Genomic DNA, 14805 nt, shown 5'->3' with positions numbered 1-14805 from the left:
AGAGCACGCTGCGCTAGGCTCAGGACGGCAGAGTGAATAATCAGTCAGAGCCCTCACAACAGGTGAGCCAAGCTGCTGAGTCAGCATATTATGCTATGATCATAAGCCACCCACGAATTTTCACTCGCTTAACCACTAGCGCGGCCGCGAAAAAATCGGCCAGGTATATAAGCCGCCCGTCTCCCGATCCTCTTCTGAAAATCAAGCGACTCTACGTGAGTGATCCCTCCCCCTACCTTGGTGGCTTCCATCCAGAACCGCCAGACAACACCATGATGAGCAGTCTCGCTAACCATCTTCTCGCATACAGTTCAAAGAATCACTTTAGAGTAGACGTCCCACCTCTGAGCTCTTCTAAAGAGCCACAGAATCCTCACCCTTGCTGATGACTTCTATGTCCTCGATGCCCTAAAGTGAAGCCGTTTTACTTCCGACTCGACCGTGTCTGCGCCGGTGGCTGGGAATATTCTGTTCGTCAGACGTATTCCCGTCATTTGGACGGGCTCTTGGTCCAGGGAGTGGTGATGATCTTTACCTTGTTGTGACGTCTTGACTTCGGTCGGTCTGACTTGGTGGGCGTCGAGGAGGTCTGAAAGGTGCCCCTACCTATTATATTGTTTATTATATAACATTTCAAATGAAACAAGACAATATCTCCTACATTCCACTCTCCACATTTGTAGTACCTCAAGATCCCAATCTTCATCTTATTTGTTCGACTCGATGCAAATCCCTAATACAACGGCGCCACATCCCTCCTCTCCTCGCGCCCGTACCCCAAACACTCCTTCTGGTACCCCACGAACCACCGCTCAAACTTTTCCCTTCTTGAACAGGTGCTCCGGCGGCGGGCCCCCATTCCCAAAGAAATCGAGCATGTAGTCGATGTACATCCAAACGGCCTCGTAGTGTTCCGGCGACAGATCCTTGCGGTCCTTGCGCGCCACCATCACGGTGCCAATCCGCCCCGCCTGCCACGCCGGCGGCGCCATCTCGGAGATAGGGTCGATGTGCAGGTAGGTGATGGCCTGGTTGTCCAGGCACCCGAACTCGCCGTTGTCGCGCGTGCCCACGCGGTGCACCACAACGGGGAAGTCGAGCAGGGCCGGCACGGGCGGGACGGCGTTGTCGAAGATCTGGTGGTCGGTCGAGATGGTGGTCGCTGACCAGGGGAGGTGTCGCCTTGGCAGCGGACGATGACGGCTTTAATAGCGTCTTTGCCTGTGGAGGTGGTGGGAGTTGTGGTTCAGGTTGTGGTAGGCGTTGGAGCTGGCGCGGGCACTGGTTGAGGCTTGGGCTATGGGGCGGTCTAAACCCTAATGTGACGAAAGTGATGGAGCCGTGCAATGACGATCCTTCGGCGATAGACATGTATCTGGAGGGTTTCAGACTCCTTTTGATGAGAAGGCCAACTGGATGGTCTTGATATCTCTTACTGGGCGCGCAGCGGTCTAGCATGTAGCCTATGCGGACGGCTGGAACATCAAGCACTTCTTGTGTTAGTGCCAGCCGCGCCAGGAATTCGCACTGTGGCGAGATGTCGCCGTGGGCCAGAAGACTCGCCCGCCAAGATTGCTTATTCGACCTCCCAGGGGGCGAAGAGAGGACCCGGGCTTGGACTCCCGCGTGCAAATTTATAAAAACGGCGTCAAAGCCACTTTCCAAAGTAAGAAGACCCTTGTTATCCTCCCCCTGTGGTCGCCTCCTTCTGTCGCTTTCACCGATGCTAATACTTCGGGGTGCTTAGACAGTCGCGGTCCCGGTTCGCGGCATGTCCTGGCTTTCCGAGCTTGCCCTTTCCCGCCGCGCGAGAAAGTGGTCCCTTACTTTGAGACAATGATCGATCGTAACCACGTTGATGGACTGGAATATCGGGAGGGGGGCTATTATTACCAATCACCACCGGCTTTGCTGGCGAGTTCATCAACTCACGACCCGCCCATTGTGGACGGTGCGCTTGGTCCACAGGTCATGATGGTGACAATGGATTGATATATGCCGAGCAGTCGTCGCAATCCGAATATGCGCTTCCGACCGAAGGGAGCAGGACTTATGGGTACAACTCTACTGTGGGCTGCGGCATCGACTATGGTATTGGAGAATACTTCTTCACCCATCAGGGACAAGTCGTCTGTACGTATTTCCAATGATGCAGACCAATAACAAAGAGGAGCCAAGATAGCCCATCCTTATGCTGTCCCCACTAATGATTTTTAATACGCTCTATTTAGTCCGCAAGCCTTCGACGGGAGACAGAGTTCATGGTAAGGGGGGCTCCGTAGTTGTGACGGTTTTGGCGATCTGTCGCTTGTCTTTTCGCCTTCGCCTCGTAATTGGTTTCGGCATGCCCTACCTACCCCATGTTTACCTACCATATACCCTGTGCCTGGAGTCTACCGGACTTGTAGCAAGTAGAGCAAAAACATACAACAGAAGGGATTCGCTGGTGGTCACCCACCCAACTACTAACCTCCCGGCGTGTGGCTTAAGTACGGCTGAGCGGACGGGAAGCCCTGTTTTCCACACCCTGTGGTCGTATGTGCTAGACTACCTTATGCCTACGGTACTCATGGTGGTTTTGCAGCCTTGAAACACAATAGAATTCTACTTAGTGCAACACCATGCTAACCACCTTGGCTATGCTTAAGCTTGTCTCTTTGCCAGCTGATCAGTGCAGCTGTTTGCACGAACCAACTTTGGCTGCGGTCTTCTTACCAGATTCGTTAGCAAAGTCATCACAAGTTCACAACCCTTTCTTTGAACACCACTCTAAACTAGTATCCAACTCTACTTGCATATTTATATCTCATTTATTGTCTTCGATGTGAACAAGGGTACGGTCCAACCCATCATGCACTGGGTACCTCAAACTCCTCGCCTGTTCTCGTGTGTCACTTGCACTTTAATCAGGCCTTCGAATCAGCGGCAATTCTCTGCCATCCCTGTCCATACCACCTTTCGAGCCACATTGTATCGGCTCCAAACATAGCGATCGTCGTTTCTCTCCAAGTAGAGAACGAGTAACCAAGGGTCCGTACAGGATCGTCTTCATGTAGCGAAGGATGGCCTAGTGTATACCCGGATATCTGAATATATCCCCGGTAAACCATTTCTTTACTTCTCTAGTCGACTGCAACTGATTTCATTTTCCAGACTCGAATGGCCCGGTGTTCAGGCCAAACCCAGTATCGATGCAGAAGTTGCTTCGAAACAATTATGATATATACTGCAAGAGTGTCGAGAGCGGAGCTCCACCCGCGGATCCACACGTTATATGTATTCCAAAGGGTGTGTAGTTGTTGTTTCTTATGCATGCTCTAGCTGACTTAGGAAGGCACTGCCGTACCTTCGAATCTAATCCTATTCCGAGAACGAGACGCGCGTTTCTCTTTGCAGCCATTGAATCCGGTCTCCCTTCACAGTATGTCTCTGTTTATTCTCTCTCAATTGCTACGCTGCGACATGACAAATACATGATAGAATTTAAAAAGGTACTGATCGAGTTTTATACGTCATGTGCAACTTTCCCTCAAGCCGTGGAATGGATGGAGGCGAACAATCTCCATAAGGCCTTCGCGGATAGTGATTCGGAGGCCTGGATGCGCGAGTGAGTCCCGGCAAATAAGCAGGGTTTCCTCACTAGCGAATCGTTCTGTAGGTTGTATTTTGTATGAATGTATCAGAGAAGACACTTGATTTTGTTTCCACGCCCGCTGTTTTGCTTACCGTCGCTCTAAGCACGCAACAACAGGGGAGCGGTATACTTGGGCTATGCAGTTATAGGACTAAGATGAATCTTGGGAATGGAATGTTCACCGTGAGATACAAAATACAGGGCAATGATAAACATTCAGTACATTTATCTCAAAGCGCATATAGTAGAACTTTGGTTTACCTAGTCATTCGGACTCAGATAGCACGGCGAGTTTCAACAGTCTGGAACAATCACTTTTCCCCCTTGACTGCCATAACTCAGTCACAAGCGAAGTGCAGAGAGATGACACGATGGCATGCCGAGAAACAAAGTAGAATCAAAGCTGCCCATTTTTCAAACTGCTCATTCCACTGGTTAGTATGTCTGAGCTTGTTTCAACATCCAGCGGAGCACAAAACGTAAGGCTTGCAGAGTGTGCCTCAGATATTAAACAAAGATTATAGGACGGCCTTCTTGCTGGCCCTGCTTCCACCCATAGCTCACTCCATCCACTCTCAGTCCTTTCTCATTGAGAAGAGTGATAGTATCCCCGGTGTTAGAAAGAGGGCAGTTGGGGACCTCGAACTTCTGGATAGCTTGAGAATCTAAGGCTGCGTGTCGCGGCAGGTCTTGAGTCTGACCCACCGAGTTATGGAATCTCCATGATGCCAAAGATACTCTGTGGTTGGTGAGATTCGCTAGCGTGACCGATTCCTTGATTCGGGCAGCTCGATCGTCGGCACCGCGTGGGTTAACGAGTGCTTCCGTGATTTTGACCGAGTTTTCCACAAGTTCTTGGGGTACCACGTCCGCCCATGTTACCAAAGGGTTTCTGAGCGCGTGGCCATCTGTATCATCGGTGTGGACGGCTTGTGAGGCGAACGCAAGGAAGACGCCCGTCCAGTGATCGTGGTACTTGATAAGAAGACCCCCATCCTGAAACACCCCGTCGTCCTGCTCAAAGTCCTCAATATTTCCCTGGTTCATATGAACATTCTGGATGCCGTTCCTTGTGTTAAACCTGGAGCCGAATACAAAGATGGTTGCTTTGGCCTCAATGGCCTTCTTGACTTCCGGCTCCAGGACGTCGATGAGGTCATTGTTGGGTCCGGGGATGTCGTGGAGAAGAACACGGCCTTTTTGCAACGTGAAAAGAGCCCCCCGAATGTAATCCAGGCCTTTACCGTCCAACTCGTCTACCTGTGCTATCGGATGGAACCCAAAAGCTAGGTTGGCCAGCTTCTCGGCAATGGGGTGGTTGACAAAATCGTGCCTCACAAAATAGGCCAGCCTGGTCTCGTCATCTCTGGATTTGATGTTGATTGCTGCGCGAAAAAGTCCAGGAATCTCCGCTGGTCTGTTCGGATTTGGGGGCCTACCCCTGTGGTTGTGTCGATAGTTAGGGTCGAACTGTGGGGGGTTTGCTTCATCGTCATGGTAGTATAACGAGAGATGGGGAGATTCGGGGTCTTCGTAGCGATCTTCAAACTCATAACGGATCGGAAGGGCTTTCCAAACTCCGTAATCCCTGACCGGCATTGTGTTTACCGAAGATGTATGAAGATGAAAGTAGATTGGGATTTTTGAGTCAGTAACATGCAACGTGACGAAGGTAAGGTTCCAGGCCAGAGTTCGACAGCCTTTTTATATCTCCTAGAATCGTCATGCACAGGAGGTTCGCTGACAAGCCTAATTCGCCATTTCCTGGGTTTCTGTTATCACCGCCGATACACGCCTTCTATACGAAATTGTTATCAGTTGACTATTGTATCGTCCCAGGGAAATAGTGAACAAAGAAAGAGGCTGGTCTTCGAGTGTTGAGATCTCCCAAGCAACCTTCACTACAGCAGGTTCGTATATCAATGACGCAGAAGCAAAGATGTCTTTGTCGCCTCTCCATTTACAGCCTTTTATGACACCCAGTCGATCTGTATATCTTATGTGACGGATGCTGTCCTTGGTACGTCCTAAAACCCAATTGTAGCGAATGTTCGGGCCGTATTCGTAATGCGTCGATCCACTAACTTTATCACATCCCATAAAACCTAATTCCCGACCGTTGTCAATGCCACCCCATATCCATATTGTTCATTTCCGCATGCGGAGCTTTTATCTCACATCCAACAGGTGCGGCTCCCTACGATAGCAATCTAGATTTTCTAGAGCCCTTTGCTCGGTTCTGACTTTGGCTTTCCATGTCGTGTTGGAAAGGGTCTGGACTTTCAGCTTCTCGCACGCACCACCCGCTGGGTACGAGCCATTTTTGACCTCCTCCCAACCTGCCTTTCTGAAGCTGGATCTCGTATCGGTGATGTTGCGATGTTGGCTTCCTCGTGCGGTGTGTCATTTGATGCTGGTGTCGGTTAGGTTCAATATCAAATTGTGTAGGACTTCTGAGATTATGTTCGACATATTCTAGGACAACGCTGAATTCCATCAAGGTCATCCAGATGAAGAGAAGAAAACATGCCATCAGTCTGTCTACCTATCTCCCCTTTCTCTCTGTCCCAAGTTAGCCTCTCTAGCCAGAACTGATATACAGCACAATGTGTCTCCGTAAGCGCATGTGCAAGACTTCACGCTCATCTTCCATATCGAATGCCTCCTGAGGGTGATTGCCTATTCTGCGCCGGAAGAATACCAATTCCTATATAGCGCACTGCACATCGCTGGTGATGGCTCTTATACAAACTTTGCATTGTGCCCCTCAGTGCAATTTTGCTACACTTATGGAGTAGGGCCGATGATCACGGACCGGACACGACCGACTGACCCGCCTTTGGTGGACCCCATGGTTCCTGAACGATAAGTGACAGCCCCTCTCTTACCCCGGCTTGACTGTTATTGCTGCTTTGGCGTCGAGCTAAAACATGTAATAAGGCGTGAGAGTCTGATTTAGAAGCTTCTTTCCAGAGTCTAGCTAATAGACTTGACATGGACATGGTGAATAGCGCCTTGAGAGACGGGTAGCACACGAAGAATTCCAAGTCTCAACGGAGTAAAGCTGGAACCTCCCAATCTCCCACGATCTCTTTCCACAGATGCATGAACCGTAGAAGCTTCTGTTCGCCCCCTGCACGGCTGACCAACATCAACCCTTGCGGTTGGCCCAGCCCACCGGGCCCTTCCAAGCGCCCGAGAGGAACCATGCCGGTGGGATAGCCCGCCAGCGCAGCAACGGCACAGATGGCACAGTCGCCCGGTCCGATGATTATATCGATTCCGTGTTTTGCAAGCGTTGCGTCAATACCCTCTGCCCCCGCCAGCCGTTGAGCGTAGGCCTTTGCTGCAGCCGCTTTCTCATCATTCATGGTCGATTTCAGTGTCTCCACCAAGTCGTTCTGATCCGTGTGTGCTATGAGGAGTTAGTGAGAGAACTGGTGGAGTAACAACGATGTCCTACGTGGCGGCAAAGCAACCGAGGCATGATCCTTGTTCCATTCGATCAGCTCCGCAACTGAATGCACTTTTGGCGCTTCCAGCATGGAGCAGAATATCTCAAATAGCTCTGGGAACTCGTAGACTGCCTCGCATTAGCGTTAGGCTCAAGAATGAGTGGTTTGAGGTCCCTCACATGCAACGGAGTAGTTCACACTCTGGCCCTCGTAGTGCAGGCTTTCCATGGTCGGCAATTCGACCGGGTAGGCCACGCGGCCTCCTCGCTGCGCGATCTGCGATCGCGCCCATTCATAGCTACTCAGCTATAGAGCTTCAGCAGGCAGCACTTGAGGTCAAATCAGGATGGAACCTACAATCTGCTGTTCTACATCCGGGTCTGGAGTCTTCTGGAATGCGAACGCATCCCACACGAGAGGGTCGACAAACCCGACCGACACATCCTCCCATCCGCCCGACTGCTCATAGTGTACTCCAGTCAGGGCTGTTGTCATCAGAGCCAGGTCCTCTGGACACCGCGCCATGGCACCGAGCTTGTCAAAGTCCCTGCTCAAAGCAAATACCCCCTCCAGAGAGACCGATCCCTGCGTGGCGGTGATGGAGTACAGCCCCGCGCGATTGGCGGGCATGCAGACGGAGCCCGAAGTCTCGGTGCCGAGGGCCAGCGGGGCAAAGCCAGCCGCGACGCCCACGGCCGACCCCGACGAGGAGCCCCCGGGCCCGGAGCGACCGATGAAGAGATCGTCTGGGCGGAACCCCCCCGCGATGTAGGGAGACTGGGTCTGTCCGTTTACGGCCGACCAGCCCGCGGTGATACAGGTGGCCTTGAGGCCGCAGAACTCCGTCATGCTCGCCTTGCCCAGGATGATCATCCCCTGGTCGAGCAGAGAATCGATGATCGATGCGTTGGCGCGGCCGTAGGTATCTTGGAAGGCAACAGCCCCCGCGGTGGTCGGCAGTCCCAACGCGCGCGACGTGATGATAGCGTCCTTGACGATAATTGGCACTCCGTGGAGGGGGCCGCGGACCCGACCCTGGGCCCGCTCGCGGTCGCGGTCGGCGGCCTGCGCGAGAGCACTCGCGGGGTCAACGGAGATCAACGCGTGCAGCTGCAGGCCGGCGCGGTTGTGCTGGTCGATCTGCGCTAGGTAGGCTTGCACGATGTCGTGACTCGTCGTGTGGCCCTGCTGCAGAAGACGACTCAGCTGCGTCGCGGTTGCGGTTAGCACGTTGCACTCGGTCATCTTTCTGCGGCGGCAACTGCAGATGCACCCGAGATAGCAGTTGCTGAGCGGCAGAGTAAGTTTCGGATACTGTAAGCTGGTGTGTTGAGAGTACAGTACATCACCTGTTCACGGAGAGGTTAAATTGATGAGGTGGAGCTGCTCTCGCATGCAGGATGTTTATTTATATGAGTGACCCCGCATTGGAAGGGGTCTATTGTGGTTACCTGGTCTAGTGCTTATTATTTTGACCGGTGGTGTCATCGAAAGATAAGGTTGGTAAAGTATCAAACAGATCGCTGCGTATGCTGGTATTGTAATATATACCAAGTACTATAATATACACTGCAGGATGATACGGTACGGATCTGTATGAGATATTACAATATTCCCCTGCAACCCTAACTTGTCGGCTGCATGATGAGCTTGACGACCACCTTCAGTTTGTGAGCTCTCATCAGCAAATGCTGTATCTCCTGCCACGTAAGTTTCTACAGGGAAAATGACAGAGTGTATCTGCCCTTACCATGACAACTGACGCAATGAGGCTGTCCCAAGGAAACCCCGCCGCCTGGGTTGTTTGTGAGTGCCGCAGAGTAGTCTGCGGCCGTCGATACCACCGAAGATGCCAGGTCCAATAGCAGAGTTTAAGATGATCAATCACAAGATTTCACCCAATTAGGAAACAGAAACAAAGGCAGGGGGTACGCTCTATGCAAGGGAACCAAGTAGCATCGATGCTATGACCGGATTGCCGCGTCCCGGGCCGCTTCGCCATTTCTCGGCCAGTTTTTCTACATCCTGCGGCACAATGCCTTATATCTGTGGGGTCGAGATAGCGGCCCGGATTTCTATACAGCCCTCCTGTCGAATGTAGATAGGGCCCTTTCCCAGCTCGGTCGGTCCCCGAATAAAAGGTATCCGCTTGTTGCACGGCAGCTTCACTGACCACAGCTATGGAGCAAAGCTACAAGGAGATTTGACGAAGAGACGTAAGCGGAAGAGGGCGCGTCGCGCATCTTGACTATGCTTATTAGGCGCATTGTCACGATCATACAATACCCAACTCGGGGTAAGAGGGCAGGGGGGTGTTTTGTAAAATGATTGTATTTTTGAGGAAAGCCCTTGGCTGCGCGAAGCGCTTTGAGGTATCAATTATGGGCCTGTGGGCGGGCGATATGGCTCCGGGGACTGAAACTCATTCCCATGCATATCCTGGATAGGACCTAGTCTGCCTGACGGGGGTAAGCAGCCAGTAGTTGGACAATCAGTTGACAAAAGCCCACTGGGGGCTAATATCCGGCTATACCTGATGTGATTACTAATACAGGCCCCACTGGACCTTCTGGTGGCCTGCGTCACCGTCGCACTCCATATAGCCTTTCGCCCCGACACGGCCCTCCCACTCGTACTTGGCGAGGGCCTCGGTGCTGATGGTCACGATATCCTGACTTCCAGTGTAGTAGGTGACGTCGCCAGTGACCCCAACATTCTGGACACCAAACTTGCACGAGCCGTACGTGGCAATGGCGCGTTGGCGGTCGATCCCCGTCGTCCAGTGGCCACCGGTGCCCTGGATGTTATGAATGATGGCTTGGCAGTCGGACACCAGCGGGGAAGCGGAGGTGGTCTGGTCCACGTAGGTGTAGCCGCTGCACTTGGTCACGCCCTGCAGCGGGTTGCAGGGGTAGTTCAGGGCGCTGGCGTTGGACTGCGACGGGTTGGACCACGAAGCCCAGGCGACCTGCGGGCTGCACACGGGGAGGCGGATGTAGCCCGGGGTGGTGATGTCCTGGTTGGAGAGGTCCTGCAGCTTGTCCTGGTCCAGCGGATTGGCGACGGGCCCGCCGTTGGCGTTGCCGTTGGCGGCGTAGGTGCGGACGGAGCCTTGGATGAGGTCGTCCAGGGTGATGCCACCCCAGGCCCCCCCACCGAGGCTGCTCAGGCCGGGGGGCGCCGTGAAGTAGGTCGCGTCCTCGCCGCACTCGGAGACGCCGCAGTCCGGGCAATCCATCCGCTTGCCCAGCTTCTTCTCTGCGGGGCAGCCGCTCCACTTCCCATCGGCACGTACCAGGTAGTAGAGCCTGTCGTTGTAGCACGAGGAGGTCGCCTCTTGGGTGGCCGCCGTCATGTAGTCGGACAGTGGCTTCTGCGCGCTGCAGGGATAGCCTGAGTCCACGACGAAGGCGGCGGCGCCGGAGACGGCCCACACCGACGGGATCGCGAAGCCAAAGAACGCCTTGTTGATGGAGCTCTCGATCTGCGTGGTGGTATTCGGAGTCGTGCTGGGCGTGACTGAGGGGGCAGCGCCGCTGCCCTCAATGAGATTTCTATTGGCGATCAGTCGCGTCAGCAGCGCGATCGACGTCTCGGATCCATTGAACAGATTCCAGAGTTGGTTCTGTGTCACGTTCGCCCACCCTGAAACCACCGACCCCAGGGTGGCGGTGAAGCTCTCCTGCGAATGTGCGGTCCAATGGCCTCTGTGTTCACATAGGGCCCTGATTAGAAACAGTTCTCCCCTTTCCCTTCTCCTCGGCTCGATTGAGGTCACTTACGGTTCACCTTCCGGAATGGCGGCGGATGCAATTGCGGCCCCAAAGGCAACCGCGGCATTGCTGAAGTCTTTGGCAGTGTCGGCGCCAGCCTCGCCCGGAGCTGAGCTCAGCGCCGGTAGACTTTCAAAAACTATGGTATCGTCAGAATTGAGTTGGGGGGGGGGGGCACACTCGAAATGTCTGTCCAGGTGATTTACCTCCGTCAAAATACGGTGCAGCCACCGCCGTGAGACCGAGACCTAGGAGGTTGGTCAAGATCACCAGCCACTCGTCGCTGGGAGCCGGAGGCACGGGTGCGAAGGTGCTTTCAAGGTCCTGGAGCTGATTGTCAATGTATGTTCCAGCAGCTACGCTGATGGCATCGAAGAATTGGGAGTACATCTGGATTGCGGGGAAAATTCGTCAGCAGCCACATTCATTCATTTATTTATTGAATTTGTTTGCTTACCGAGTTGATGACTGTGAGAGATTCATAGATCACCATCGCCGCAGGACCCGAACCCCCGCTGCCGAAGCCTTGAAAAACGGAACACGGGTAGGTGTCGGAACACGAGCCTTCTGGCGCGACCAGGCCACAGTTGGTCGATTCGCCGACATGGAAAGTATTCATGAGGGAGTAGGAGAATTTCTTCTCGTCATTCGAACCCGTCAGCTTGTGCTTATCGATAATCTCCCAGATGCTGATGGCATCGGACCACGCATCGGAGGCGTCCAGCTCCGCCCAGCGCTGGGCGCACGGCATGTACAGACCGTCTTGCATAGCCGGATCCGAGCACGTCAAGGAGGTCCAGTTGCCAATCCGGTTCCCCTCAACATAGGGGTCTCTGTCTAGGACGACGTCGTCGATTATCCCAGCCCAGCTCTTGGCCGGGTAACGGGGACAATTGTCCTTTTGCAGGTGTCGGTTGCCCAATCGGTGGTTCCCCCCATGGCGAGACCCTGGTAGAGTGATCGTCGGGACGCCTTGACACCGTCACTCATCCAGCCGACCCATTGCGTGTTGTCGTACACCAGGATATTAGAGTCACTAGCAATGTCGAGGTAACTCTCTGTGACCCGACTCGGGTCGGCGAGGATGGCCTCGATTTCGGCATTGGCGATGTACCTGGGACTTTGCGTACACGGCCCCGGCTTGGCTTCCGAGCCATCGGCTGAGCCTAAAAACTTGCACTCGGGCCCGTAGTAGCCGGCTTCGGCCATGGCGAAGGAGCGTCCGTAGCTGGTCACACCGACCACCACCTGGTTGGACGGGACCCCGGCTTTGGTGATCATAACCAGAGCACTGATGGTTTCCGTCAGGTTCACATCCGAGCGCAAGCAATTGCCCGTCGGACAGCCAAGCTGAGACCATTGACTGTGAGAATCCCACTGTCCGTGCAGATCGTAGGTCATATAGATGATGTAGTCCAGGAGCGGAGCCATCTTCTTGATGGGGAAGCCCCTCAGGTACCAATAGGATGACGGTGCCGCAATCGTCACTTCCCGGTCGTGAAGAAGATTCCGTAAGATAGCAAGGAAAGCGAGATAGTTGTCACCGTCATCAGGACTCGCAGCAGGAATGCCTGGAATATCCCGTGCCTGAAATAGACAAAGAGCGGAAGGTTGATGATTAGCCACTGGAACACACTGGGTCAGGGAATGGTGAAGGCGGTGTATGTTCTTACCCCCGGGTACTCCCAGTCAATATTGACTCCATCGAGATCGTGCTCTTTGATGAAGTTGGCGATGTTGGTGGCCATGGTCAGACGATTGGCGGCCGTAACGCCCTCACGGAAGATCATGTACGTGCTCGGGTCGGTGGAAAATGCCCACCCACCGATTGACACAATGCGTTTGGCGCCTCTGATCTGTTTAAAGGGTGAACTCGAACAGCGTGGTCTTGTGGGGAATCTGGACCACATAGGAGGAGGATAACACGCCAAAGGATAAGTAAATGTGGGTGTAGATAGAAGTGTCAATCTGCGCCACGTCCTGGTACAGACAGGGACGCTGCAAGTTGAAACCCTCACAGTAACCAATGCTCCGGTAGGTGGCAGGAGGGCTACTCCGCACCATCTCAGTGCCACAGTTCGCGATACAGCCTTCGGTGCCCTTCGCCGCCGTTCCAAGGGCACCCGTGCCAGTGTTGGTGCAGAACTCGGCTGTCACACCACACTGAAATCATTGTCAGTAACAGGCCCAGATTGAGGTTTCGAGTGAGGAACAGGGAACTACTCACTTGGCCCCATACAACACAGCACGCATTCAGAGGGCACTCGTTGAGCTGGGAGATATTCGTTCCACTGGGAGGAGTCGGGGTGCCAGGGACCTGTGGCCCACAAATTGCATTAGAGACAGACGCGGGCATTGGTGGGTTGCCTTCACTCAGACAAATAACTTCATGGGCGTAGAGGGGGCGCGAGCAGGTATTCCATACCCAAGTATCGGTGTTGAAGTTGTTGATGTCATCGATCGTGAGGCCGTACGCAGCGGCAATCGTGGCACAGCTGTCATTCGGCTGAACAGTGTAGGTCGCACAAGTGCCATCGGACTGCGGTTTAGGGGCGAAGTCGGGCAACCTACCGGCCGAACAGCAGACATGCTCACCTGCAACCAGAGAAGCGCACTCCTTTGACTCGGAATTATACTTGGTGAATTGAGCCGGGGTAATACCACATTTCTCCGCCAACGTAGTAAAAGTATCACCAGAGACGACCTGAGCGGTGGAGCAGGTGGCCCGAGGAGCGAGGGACCTGCGCCGACGAATAGAGGATATCGAGTTGGGAGAAGCATCGGTGGAGTTGGCGTTGAGGTTGACGCTGATATTGCTAGCGTTGGGAGGGGAAAGAGTACAATGGCGTCGCAAGGGGGACCTTTCTTGTGACATTTTGGACCAATGGAAATGTCAAACATTCTGCCTTGGACCGCGATGTAAGCGCGTCTTGTACAGCAGCGAAAGTTCCGTTGCCGGTGGCTATAAGACCGAAAACGTGGTGAGACGTCTGACCAGGCTGGGAGAATTGCATGGTCACACTCGCTCCAAGGCTAGTGTTGGATCCTGCAATGGACCTTTCCAGGTATGCCAGCGCGACATCACCAACCCCCTGACTCTGCAGCCCTTGACCGACGTAGAGGCCCACTGAGGTTGAGCCGTAGCTGGCAAAGATTATGGTTGGACGGTTGACGGCGCCGAATCCATTGGACAGATATTGGCGGATCTGCTTGACGAGGGTGGCGAGCGAAGGTGAAACCGATAGGCCCTCCCTGGAAGGCCAGGATCCAATCTGATATGTGCCATCTACAGGGGCTGGGGCTGCTTTAGACTGCAAGGCAAGGTTTGATGTATTGACCGGCAGCGTCGCCCAATCAGGACCGAAAGAGGTGCAAGTATAAATGCGATGAAAGCTGTCGGGATCATCGACAGGATCGGAAAATGAAAAGGAAAAGAAAAGAGACTCTTTGCACGAGGCGAGTTGTTCGAAGTTGTGATATAGAGACCAGTTGCCAGGGTTAGGCCCCGATGCGGCACATCGGGCTGGACAAGAGACCGATCTGCCCTGATACCTGGAACTTGCGGGGAGCCGAATGGGCACGTCAATCGCGACCGATGATTGAACAGCAAAGAAAAGGTGAAAAGAGCGATGGAGAGGAAGGTAAGGAACGTATTGCGCGGCCGAAGCCACGCAGAAGAATTGGAAAAGAAAGACACCTAGCGTACAGTACAGTACAATGCGCCTGATGAATCTGTCAGAGGAGGGCGAGATGACCAGAAATTTTATACTTCGCTGATGACTGGAGGCTGCGGGCACCTCCGAGCGGGTCTATTGTGAATTGAACCCTCATACTTGGCCAGTGGGAGACTAGTTACATCGACAGCAGTCTGTTCGCAGTAGTGATGGGATTGTTGCGGATCAATCATGACAGAAACAATAAGTAGAGGTAGTAGAGGCAAAAC

At 53.6% G+C, this 14805-nt stretch overlaps 4 protein-coding genes across 4 annotated transcripts, besides 7 other annotated features; 1 reads left to right on the top strand and 3 right to left on the bottom strand.

The window, feature by feature from the left end:
* Positions 1-812: 812 nt before the first annotated feature.
* Positions 813-1136: a sequence feature (Protein overlapping with rRNA (BO86DRAFT_458359, RAH78664.1) was converted to a misc_feature.).
* A 31-nt stretch (positions 1137-1167) lies between these two features.
* Positions 1168-1657: a sequence feature (Protein overlapping with rRNA (BO86DRAFT_458359, RAH78664.1) was converted to a misc_feature.).
* A 76-nt stretch (positions 1658-1733) lies between these two features.
* Positions 1734-1883: a sequence feature (Protein overlapping with rRNA (BO86DRAFT_458359, RAH78664.1) was converted to a misc_feature.).
* Positions 1884-1932: 49 nt separating this feature from the next.
* Positions 1933-2131: a sequence feature (Protein overlapping with rRNA (BO86DRAFT_458359, RAH78664.1) was converted to a misc_feature.).
* Positions 2132-2372: 241 nt separating this feature from the next.
* Positions 2373-2393: a sequence feature (Protein overlapping with rRNA (BO86DRAFT_458359, RAH78664.1) was converted to a misc_feature.).
* A 77-nt stretch (positions 2394-2470) lies between these two features.
* Positions 2471-2513: a sequence feature (Protein overlapping with rRNA (BO86DRAFT_458359, RAH78664.1) was converted to a misc_feature.).
* Positions 2514-2562: 49 nt separating this feature from the next.
* Positions 2563-2571: a sequence feature (Protein overlapping with rRNA (BO86DRAFT_458359, RAH78664.1) was converted to a misc_feature.).
* A 466-nt stretch (positions 2572-3037) lies between these two features.
* BO86DRAFT_320220 (uncharacterized protein) lies at positions 3038-3611 on the top strand (the record flags this gene model as incomplete). The annotated part of the gene is made up of 4 exons (XM_025668283.1): positions 3038-3101; positions 3154-3288; positions 3335-3421; positions 3481-3611. Coding segments are annotated over 4 exons (417 nt in total), but the record flags the coding sequence as incomplete, so codon positions are not given.
* A 327-nt stretch (positions 3612-3938) lies between these two features.
* On the bottom strand, positions 3939-5233 carry BO86DRAFT_438071 (uncharacterized protein; the record flags this gene model as incomplete). The annotated part of the gene is made up of 2 exons (XM_025676103.1): positions 3939-5019; positions 5074-5233. The coding sequence occupies 2 exons, from the start codon at positions 5231-5233 to the stop codon at positions 4142-4144; spliced, it is 1038 nt and encodes a 345-aa protein (XP_025524556.1). The 3' UTR covers positions 3939-4141.
* Positions 5234-6684: 1451 nt separating this feature from the next.
* On the bottom strand, positions 6685-8480 carry BO86DRAFT_458358 (amidase; the record flags this gene model as incomplete). The annotated part of the gene is made up of 4 exons (XM_025677291.1): positions 7447-8480; positions 7269-7395; positions 7098-7217; positions 6685-7049 (listed from the first exon to the last, which is right to left on the bottom strand). The coding sequence occupies exons 1-4, from the start codon at positions 8332-8334 to the stop codon at positions 6685-6687; spliced, it is 1500 nt and encodes a 499-aa protein (XP_025524555.1). The 5' UTR covers positions 8335-8480.
* Positions 8481-9634: 1154 nt separating this feature from the next.
* Positions 9635-14769, bottom strand: BO86DRAFT_438061 (glycoside hydrolase family 18 protein; the record flags this gene model as incomplete). Its single annotated transcript, XM_025676102.1, has 12 exons — positions 9635-10796; positions 10872-11001; positions 11069-11252; positions 11320-11699; positions 11810-12449; positions 12536-12718; positions 12768-13025; positions 13090-13669; positions 13704-13768; positions 13799-13908; positions 13948-14559; positions 14688-14769. 12 exons carry the CDS (start codon positions 14767-14769, stop codon positions 9635-9637), a joined length of 4386 nt encoding a protein of 1461 aa, XP_025524554.1.
* Between the last annotated feature and the right edge of the window lie 36 nt (positions 14770-14805).

The sequence above is a fragment of the Aspergillus japonicus genome, assembly GCF_003184785.1.
Source record: "Aspergillus japonicus CBS 114.51 unplaced genomic scaffold BO86scaffold_55, whole genome shotgun sequence".
Lineage (NCBI taxonomy): Eukaryota > Fungi > Ascomycota > Eurotiomycetes > Eurotiales > Aspergillaceae > Aspergillus > Aspergillus japonicus.
Note: the sequence above shows the minus strand (reverse complement) of the source record. Positions and strands in the feature narration are given on the sequence as shown.